At 41.3% G+C, this 10,825-nt stretch overlaps 1 protein-coding gene across 1 annotated transcript in view; it reads right to left on the minus strand.

Moving 5' to 3' along the window:
• PLA2G15 (phospholipase A2 group XV) overlaps nucleotides 1-10,336 on the minus strand; it is a 30,529-nt gene extending 20,193 nt beyond the window's left edge. Inside the window, exon 1 of the mRNA XM_044987097.1 lies at nucleotides 10,096-10,336. Coding sequence (XP_044843032.1) covers nucleotides 10,096-10,252 — 157 coding nt within the window. The 5' untranslated portion in view covers nucleotides 10,253-10,336. The remainder of the gene's footprint in view (nucleotides 1-10,095) is intronic.
• Between the last annotated feature and the right edge of the window lie 489 nt (nucleotides 10,337-10,825).

Genomic DNA, 10,825 nt, shown 5'->3' on the forward strand with positions numbered 1-10,825 from the left:
TATTTCTCTATCAACTACCCCATCTCTCATTAGACCTGAGACACTGACACACACACACTCTCTCTCTCTCTCTAAATGAAGTTGAATTTTAGGTTATTTCAAAAACTAACATAGTGGAAAGTGTAGCCATCATCAGTAGTAGGGTGTTGTAGCACTGCATCACATTCTTGAAAAATGATAACGTTCAAAAAGTACTGAAGCTCAAACTCAGACCCCCATAAACTGCTGTTTAAGTCTCTGCTTATAGAACTAACTGGCCACATGTTATTCCACAATCTCGTGCTTTTTTGGCTGCTGCACCAAAGCTCTTAACTAGAAAGAAGCACAAAAACATATCTATACTTAGGTTAGCTACTCATGGCTGGTCAGTTTCAGTGGCTGGCCTGCCAAAGGCCTGACAAGATGATATGGTCTTTACCAGTGCAAAACAAAATAGACAGGTAATTGACACTTATTCTCACTCAAAGCTTTGGCTTCTTTTTAAAAATAAGCTCTTTCAGCAAAAGCTACTGTTTGGAAGCCTGGATAAGGGTGAGATATATTAGGGAATGATTGTTTCTAAAGAGCGGCTAAACAATCACACTTCTGCACAGATTAAGAAGGGCCACAATTCAGAGGATGAAGGAACAAGTTAGGCATTTAATTACTAGCTTCATTGTGTTAATGTAAGTTGTACAGAAGTTTCACTTGTGACTACGAAAGAGAAGACACCCTTACTACAAAAACCTAACTAGGTTAGGTTATAATATTCACCACTGATGTTATTGAACAGAAACGTCATTGTGTTCCACAGTGTCTGACAATGTAGGAGACAAGAAAAAACTGCCTGCTGACTACTGTTAAGTCTTTTAAATTAGGGAATGGATGCATAAAGTAGAGAACTAGCAAAGTCGAAGGCTGGTAACATTTTAAGTCATTCCAGCTAACAGTGAAGGCACAATTTCCACAACCTTGAGACACCACCCACTGCAGTTTGAAGACTGGAGCCCATACACAAGCACACATGTGTGCGTCAGGGAACAGCTGCCAAGTTAGCAAATATGAAAACTAGTAACGAGGTAGAACCAGGACAATTTTGGGATGGCTTTTCTCCAAATTAGAGAGAAATCTAAAAGGTCTCCATATTGGCAATGAAGCAGTTTCATCACTATATGCTCACAACTAAAACAAATACAGATTGCAATTTGCAAAAGAAATCTTGTGAGAAGATTCATGGGGAAGTTAGAACGTACACAAAGCCAGCAATGCTAATTTAGATAAACTTTTGGATTAAAAAAAAAGTCAGATTTACAATCCTTTACCAACATAGCTGAAGAGTATTAATGGTTTAAATTTTGGTTACAAGAGCATTAGCTGCATTTTGGATGGGAGACTATCAAGTAGAAAGCAATCAGCAGGAATCAACCATACGATGACAAGCTCCGCAGAAGAAAACCAATAATGTTTTGACATTTTCACAAGAAGATTTGATAGTAGTTGACAGAAGCATTTCCTTTAGGTTTCAGACCACCTGGGAAAAGTAAAATGACTCCAAACAGACTTCTATAAAAAGGTAAATTTTTTACCCAATGGTTTTATTTTGTCATAGCTTATAATTCTTGCATTTACAAATGCGGTTTCTAATCTTTTTCACTGGAAAGGTTATATACAACTTAATTTTTTAAGTCTGCATGTCCAAAACAAATACTTTATTAACAAAAGAATGCACAGGTAAAGTTTTAGGAAATTTGAAAGTGCTAGTTAAGATGGGATCTTAAGACTGATACACCTCTACCCAGATATAACGCTGTCCTCAGGAGCCAAAAAAATCTTACTGCATTATAGGTGAAACCGCGTTATATCGAACTTGCTTTGATCTGCCAGAGTGCGCAGCCCCGCCGGAGCACTACTTTACCGCGTTATATCCGAATTCATGTTATATCAGGGTAGAGGTGTATTTCAAAGGCTTCTCTAATTTTCTGACTGCCCTCTGAGAAAAGACAGAAGATTAGGACTAGAGACAAGAAAATGAGAGATGCCAAAGCAAAGATATAAAATACATCAAAGAGAAAGAAAATCAGATGCTCCTCTTTACCTACCTTCTCATTAGACAAGAACAGAAAGTGATATTTATGTAGCAAGAGATAACCAATTATATTAGATAAAAATGTAACAAATGTAAAAGCACATGGCTTGGGGCATAAGCCAACCAGCCCAGTTTGCCCACAGTAGCAATTTCTTCTCAACGCCTGTTAGTGTGGTTATCCAAAGCATTGTCACATCCATAAATCAGTTTGCAGATCAGAAGTTGGGACTTTTATATGAATGTTATTCCAGGAAGCTGTCTTTCCTTTACTGTACTATACTCGGTTTTCCATAAGAACCTATGTGAGTAACTTCCCACAGTTCTCCAAGGAGGAGGGCTCATTAAAGCCACTTTGTACACCCCAAACCAGTTTATCACAGAAAATGCTTGTTTTATGATTAGGAGCAGCAGGGCAAAAAACAACCAAAAAGTCACACAATGCTTGTTGTTCAAGCAGCAGACAGCTGTTTTTAGAGTTGAACCACCAAGAATCCAGACTTGGTTCTACAGGTGTGTTTTATTGTAGAGGAGATAAGGTTGCAATAAATTACATAGGACTTATTTTGATCCTGTTTGTAATTCCAGGTGAATAAAACTCCCCTTACAACTTTTTGTATTTTGGAGGGGGGGGGTTAAGCTACAATTTTCATACACGAAAACTAAGGCAGGGCCAGTAAATGACTTGGCTAGAATGCACTATTGTCTAGGATTATGCATAGTCTGTAAAACTAAGTGTCTGTCTAAATAAAAAATACAGGTGCTTTCAAAGACTGAGTTAGCTAATATGATTTGAAATACTACTTACTATCCCTTACAGGCCTTGTCTAATACCATCGAGTTTCTCAACCAGCAAACTTGCATTCAAACCACAACTTGCTTTTTCTACACTAGTATAGTAATATGCTGCCCTTAGTCAGCATGTGCTGATAGCAAACCTTTTTTCCCAGTGAAGGATCACAGAAAAAGCAAGGAGAAGAAACCAGAAAGAAGACAGGGAAACACCACAGTAAGTCTCCCTTCATGTGTCAAGATCCAAAATCAGGGACAATTATTCATGCAAGAAACTTTAAAGGATGTGATATACCCTGCTTTAGTGTAAACAACTCTATAGCGACAATTTCACAATTCTTTATTTCTTATACAAGTAGTTTTCAACAATAAAAGTGAGGAGACACAAGGTTTGTGTGGAACATCGGTAACTTTGGGTCTAAAATGAGTGACTGTCACATAAAAGGAGGGCCATTTCAGAGGTATGACACAGTAGCCTACAACAGATATGGTAAAGCTAGTAAAACAGTAGAATTTAGAGGAATACTTTCAGTTTGATTCTCTTATTTAATTAGGCTAATTTTTAAAAAAGCCAATTTCTGATAGAGTACCATTTAAACAGTGTGCTCTGAAGTTTCTTCAATTCCTTTTTGAAAACTGTAGAAATTTTTTCTGCTCCCCTGTTGATGTTAGTTTACTCTTTTGATGAAAAGATCCTTGCTATGCAGGGAAACAGTGAAACCATACACAAAGTGCTGTAAAACTGAAATTAGTTTTTTTCCCACCCTTTAATTTCTTTCAGTTACAGTACTCTTCAGTGTTACTTGTAGCAATCATGAACAGAAAGTTTTTAGAAAATAATTTTCACATTGACAGTGTCCTTTAAACATGGTCCATGACAATAAGGCAAAATTATGTCAAAGGCAGTACAAAGTATCACAGTTCACAAGTCAGCTTAGAAGGGTTAGATTTTTATTGATAAATGTCAGTAAACGCTGATTTCATCATTCACACAAAAAATATTTTCATCGATAATAAAAATTTACAGATAAAGAAAAATGCTTCTTGAGAACTCTGATTTAAGGATATTTACTCTGCATATTTTGACATGTGATGTTGACAATGTGTGTTTTAACAGTTATAAAACTAACTTTTGAACCAACTTCTACTGTCATTAAATAACTATTTTCAGATACTCCCCTTATAATTTCCCCCATAACTTCCCACAACTGAACAAAAAACAAATAAAAATGTTTAAAACCCATAATTTTGCACAATTTTGTGAGTTATAGCATTCAAAAACATAGTGGCCCAAAGTTACTAATGAATGTTGAATTTACATGACCACACTTACCATAAAGCTACAAGAGTAACAAAAATCTCCCACAATATATATGGTGAAAACAAGTGCATAAAGGAAAGCAAGTCAATCAATATATGCCCTGCTCTGAACTGGAATACAAAGCCATCACACATCTATGTAGCCCTTCATTACACAGCCCCAGCCTATACCTCGAGTTAGTTTCCTTTTCGATTCCTTTTTGCCTACTACACTCCGATTCCAATTTTAATTCCACTTTTCACCACCTCCCTCAAACATTTCCATGACTTCCTCCATGTTGCCTCTGATTCTTGGTATGTCCTCACCAAATCTTACTTCATAGCCATCTCCTTTGTTTCACTGAAATCCCCTCTAAAAGCTCATTTTTTGCCATGTCACCTATGCAAAATGAGGATAAAAAGAAAGGTAATCAAGATGTATACATCCTTTACAGAATTACCATGTGAATTATCATGGGAATAAGGACAACTGAAGGAAATATAGACCATGCAGCTTAGCTTTGGTACCCGGAAAGATAATGGAGCAAATAATCGGTTTGTAAGCACCTAGAAGAAAATAAGGCAGTAACAATCAATTCAGATCTGTCAAGAACAAATCATATCAAACCAACCTAATAGCTTTCTTTGACAGGGTAACAAGCCTTAAGGAGGGGGTGAAGCAGTAAGTGGCATATCTTGACATTAGTAAGGCTTCTGATACTGCCTCACATGACCATCTCACAAACTAAAGAAATATAGCCTAGACAAAAGTACCATAAGGTGGGTGCACAACTGGCTGGAAAACTGTACTCAAAATAGTTATCAACGGTTCACAATCAAGCTAGAAGGGCATATCAAGTAGGGTCCCACAGGGATCAGTCCTGCATTCAGTTTTATTCAATATCTTCATAAATAATTTGGATAATGGCAGAGGACACTTATAAGTTCAATAATGACAAATGCAAGTATTACACTTAAGAAAGAATAATCAATTGCACAAATACAAAGTGCAAATAACTGCCTAGGAAGGAGTACTGCAGAAAAGGATCTGGGGGTATGGTGGATCACAAGCTAAATATTAACCAACAATGCAATACTGTTGCCAAAAAAGTGAACATCATTCTTAGATGTATTAGCAGGCGTGTTGTAAACAAGACAAGTAGTAATTATTCCACTCTACTAAGCACTGATAAGGCCTCAACTGGAGTACTGTGTCCAGTTCTGGGCATCAGACTTCAGGAAAGATGGAGAAAGTCCAGAGGAAAGCCAACAAGTATGGTCAAAGTTCTAGAAAACATGACCTATGAGGAAAGACCGGAAAAAAAAAAAAGCTTGCTTAGTCTTGAGAACAGACAAGTGAGCGAGGACATAACATTCTTCAAGTACATAAAAGGTTGTTGCAAAGAGAAGGGTGGTAAACTGTTCTCCATAACCACTGAGGACAGGACAAGAAGCAATGGTCTTAAATTGCAACAAGAGAGATTTAAGTTAAACATTAGAAAGACTTCCTGTTAGGATAGTTAAGCACTGGAACCAATTATCTAGGGAGGCTGTGGAATCTCCATCATTTTCTAATCTGTTCTTAAAAGCCTACAAATACTTGTCATGGATGGTCTAGATCAATGGTTCTCAACCAGGGGTACGCATACCACTGGAGGTACACAGAGGTCTTCCAAGGGGTACATCAACTTATCTAGATATTTGCCAGTTTTACAACAAGCGACATAAAAAGCACTAGTGAAGTCAATGCAAACTAAAATTTCATAGAAGCAAAATGAGAAAGTAAGCAATTTCTCAGTAATAGTGTGCTGTGGCACTTTTGCATTTGTCTGATTTTGTAAGCAAGGTGAAACTTGGGGTATGCAAGATAAATCAGTCTCCCGAAAGGGATACAATCTGGAATGGCTGAGAGCCACTGGTCTAGATAACACTTAGTCCTGCCTCAGTATCAGAGACTGGCCTAAATGACCTATTGAGGTCCCTTCCAATCCTATATTTCTAGGATTCTATAGTCACCCTCCTTGTCCTTTGTTTATAACCTTCACTTGCTACATCATGTTGAATTTAGACTAAGCTCTTTTGGACAGGTGTTTTTCCAAAGCACATAGCATTTTTGATGCTCCGAAAATAATGCATAGTATTTTACCAGAGTGAGCTATGCAAAATAGGTCCCAACCCTGAAAAACCTCGTACCCTTTCACATATGGCATAGACAGTACACTTATAAAGTCCAGAGAAGAGCAACAAAAATGATTAAAGTCTAGAAAACATGACCTTTGAGGGAAGATTGAAAAAATTGGGTTTGTTTAGTCTGGAGAAGAGAAGACTGAGAGGGGACATGATAACAGCTTTCAAGTACATAAAAGGTTGTTACAAGGAGGAGGGAGAAAAATTGTTGTTCTTAAACTTTGAGGATAGGATAAAAAGCAATGGGATTAAATTGCAGCAAGGGTGGTTTAGGTTGGATATTAGGAAAAACTTCTTAACTGTCAGAGTGGTTAAGTATTGGAATAAATTGCCTAGGAAGGTGGTGGAATCTCGATCACTGGGGATTTTTAAGAGCAGCTTGGATAAACACCTGTCAGGGATGGTCTAGATAATAGTTAGTCCTTGCCTTGAATGCAGGGGTCTGGACTAGATGAACTCTCAAGGTCCCTTCCAGTTCTATAATTCTATGATATATAGACAACAAAAAACAATTGCATATCATCATAAAACAGGTGGAATTTTAGCCATTTTGTTTTAATGGGGGGAGGTTAGAAGGAGGTTACTTCTATTTCCTGAGGATTGTACCAAGGCATGTGGCAAATGGGGTGAGAAGCTTGCTGGAGAAAGAGTGAAGGAACAGATTAGAACAGAGACATAGTCAAGACAAGTTATTAATTTTACAAATGCTGGCTGACAACTCATTCTGATTATGTAGAGAAGAGCTTTAACTTTTTTTTTTTAAATCTCTTCTCTCCCACCTGCCAAATCACATTCAGCAACTGAATCTCTGCTATAATCTTCTCACAAAAGAAATAAGATCTTATAAATTAAGGAATATTCCTTTACCATGTGCTTGAGGAATTTGTATACCCATAACTGTTTCATAAGTAACAACATTACAGTCCCATGGACAACATCTGTTTATCACATGATTGTTACCCAATCTCATTTACTTCTTATGTGGCTGGAGTCTGATTTGGATCAGTGGTTATTACGCTGTCAGCTTTACCATGGAGAAGCTTGCATTGGAATGTAAGTAACAAAGCTTATTGCCAAGATTCAGTGTTATAAAAAGAACAAGGAAGAATTGTGGTAGATGAGGAAAAAAGCTTCTTCCTAATCTTCACGAAGATGGCTCACAGCAAATTGTTTTGCTTGCACTTATTTCATGAGTTTAGCAAGTTACAGCAAACTGGGGTGCTAAACTTTTCCCACCACCACCCATTTATACCATCCTAGCCAAGTAGTCCAGACATCTACTTAAAAGCTGTAACGGTATCTTCATAGCAACACAATCCATTGAGCAGATAAGTTACTATCTAAACTAATGTGCAACATACATTTTTCCAGAATGTGTGCAGCGAAGGAATATTAATAATTCTGACCAGCAGCATTTTAACATATCAACTAATCTGTGTAAATCAAAATAGACCTTGACATCTATGGCAAGCCAATAAAAACTCTTCCCAGCTTTTTTCTCTGGAAATAATTTGTTAAAAGCATCAGCATCATTTGCATACTGAAAAAGCAGAATGTACTGCTTGTAGGTGCATGCATCAGAATCAAGAACAAATACATCTCTATTTAATACACAAGGTATGTTTTACAATTTCTATTCCAATAGACACCAATATGTGCATATGCACTGGGAAATTTCAGGAGCAAACATGCCTGACAACTGTTTTAAATGCAGCGAAACAATATTCAAACAATTAGACTTGTTGCATTTTTTTTTAAACTGACATCTAATATTTACCCAAGAAATTCTGCCTCGAGGTTTTTATTGCTTATTAACACAGATGCAAGGATTGTAACCTATTTGCTGCTGCAACAAACAGCCATGAATTTTCTGGGTTGTGTGATGAAGTAGAATTCTTAATGTTACTTTCTAACAACTGTGAAACCAAATCCCTCCACCATCCTCTTTTTGATTTATAATTCCCTTCTCTCAAGAACAAGTTTCAACTTGAATAAAAATTTGGGGAAAGGGAGTTTTCCCTTGTTAACATGACTTAAACTGATTTAGGGTTTGAAAAAATCTAATGGCCCACATGCCACTGACAATTGGGAAGCCTGCTCTGGTAAACGGAGGGGTTTAAAAATCAACTTCAGAAGCATATACATTTACATTTTAAGAAAAATTTCCAACCCATATGATTGAGAAGACAGTCTAAGTGTGAACTGAATGAGTCACCCCATGCATCCTCTGCTTTGGCTCTTGACTAGTGGTTTAACCTTTTGGTTAGTAGGTCTGGTAAAATTTTCAGCCACTGTTTTGAAATGCATAAAGGGAGGAGAAAAATGAAGGAGAGGGAAAATGTGCCCTAGCTTTTTCAGATGGCCAGAATCACTGTCTCCTATTTAATTCTCTGCTACTTAAGAAGAATCATTAAGCCTAGAAAATATCACTACATATTAGGAAACACACAAAAGGACACCCCAATTTTGGCATGTTCACAACACTGTAAACAAGAAGTGGGGCAGGTCAGATATAAAATTAGGTGCAAATTTAAACTGCTAGTTATAGCACTAACTCCCTGTGCAGACACTCTTTTCTGCTATGAAACTGCTTTTTGCCAGTTTACTTTATGCCGCTTCAGAAGCAGCTTAAAATACACTGAAAAAAGCCCCTCTTATTCCCCTGGTGTAACTCCCCAATGTGGATGCTCTTACTCCAGAATTAGAGTGTCCACCCAGGAACGTATAACATCAGCAGTTTAACTGGAAAAATTTTCAATGCAGTCTGGTCCTATGTATAGTGAATTACACACCACAGCTGTAGTTTTCACTTCTGAGATCATTCAACTATACTGCAAGTCCGCAGATATGCATCTAAATATGTTCAGTTAAGCACAGTAAAGCCTGGTCTAGGGCAGAATTTAACGATGTGATATTAACAAGCATTAGCCAAAAAAAAGTTTCAAAAGCCTAATATAGACAAGGCACACTGCCTTTAATACATGCTAAACTAGTAACGTTTAAAGCCTACGCTGCCCCAAGGCAGTGTGCCTTGTCTGAGGTACTTTTAAAGTGTGTTTGTTTACATTTAGGAACATTACCCCTTAAGCCCTGCTCTACACAAGGCCTAACTCAGAGCAGCCCTGCAAACCAAGTGTTTACACTTAATACAGGTGACTTACAATGCAGACCCATCCTACAAGCAGCACTGGCTGCCTGACCAAAGAAGTAAAGGACAAGACACAACGGGGATTCACCAATAAACCATGAATTAAGCCTGGACCGTCTGAACTAGCCTGACAACCCCACACAACCTTCCACCCCCCCTCCATCCCCAGGCCTCGTCTGCTGCACCCCCCCAGCCTCCTGTACCCAGTCCCCGGCCCCCCACCTTCCCCACCCCCTGCCCCACCAACCCCCAGCCTTCCCCCCCCACCCCAGCCTCCTGTACCGAGTGCCCCCCCAGCCTCCTGTACCCAGTCCCCGGCCCCCCACCTTCCCCACCCCCTGCCCCACCAGCCCCCAGCCTTCCCCCCCCCAGCCTCCTGTACCGAGTGCCCCCCCAGCCCCTGTACCCAGTCCCCGGCCCCCAACCTTCCTCCCCCCCACTGCCCCACCAGCCCCCGGCCCACAACCTTCCCCCCCAGCCTTCCTCCTCAGCCCCCTGTACCGAGTGCCCCCCCCAGCCCCCGTACCCAGTCCCCGGCCCCCAACCTTCCCCGCCCCCGGGCTTCGCCCTAAGCCCCCAGTACCCAGCCTCCAGCCCCCGCCCTTACTCAGCACGACGGGCGGCCCCGGGGGTCTGGGGGAGGCGCTGCCCCCGCCCTGCTGGCGCGCCGGGGGGCCCGGCAGGCAGCTGCCGTCGCGGGCGAGGAGCAGCAGCAGCAGCAGGCAGAGGGGAGCCCTAGCGCCGGCCCCATCTCCCCAGCTCATGCCGCGAGCCGCAGCCACCTGGAGCGAGCCGCAGGGATGGGGGGAGCGCGAGGACACCACGGCGGGGCCCCTCCGCGCAGCCGGTGCCAGAACCTACTGAGCCGGCGCGCGCCGCGCCCGATGCGGCCAAGCACACGGACTCACCCAGCCAATCAACGCCCCGATCCCAGCCAGCCAATCAGCGGGGACACGGCGCCCCTACCCCTTTGCCAGGCGCTACCCGCCGGGCGCAGAGAGGCTGATTCACGCAGCATCCCCGCCCCCTCCCCAAGAGAGGTCCAATCGCAGGCCGAGCCAAGCGCCTGCCCGCCCTCGCCTCGCCTCCGGCCAGGGCCCTAGCGCCGGCCTGTGAGCGCTGGGCGGCCGCCCCCAGAGCACGGTGCAGTAACTCCATAGACAGCTGCTCCCTGCACTGCCTGGTGTTTTAGTGACTTATAACGAGAGGCGGCCCCTCCCTGAGCTGTTTACACTGCAGGGCAGATAACCCCAGGACTAAAGATGCCAAACAGGGTGGGGAATATTTGGGAGTAGAGCAGAGGTCGGCAGCCTTTCAGAAGTGCTGTGCCGAGGCTT

The sequence above is a fragment of the Mauremys mutica genome, chromosome 14 (genome assembly GCF_020497125.1).
Source record: "Mauremys mutica isolate MM-2020 ecotype Southern chromosome 14, ASM2049712v1, whole genome shotgun sequence".
Taxonomy (NCBI): domain Eukaryota; kingdom Metazoa; phylum Chordata; order Testudines; family Geoemydidae; genus Mauremys; species Mauremys mutica.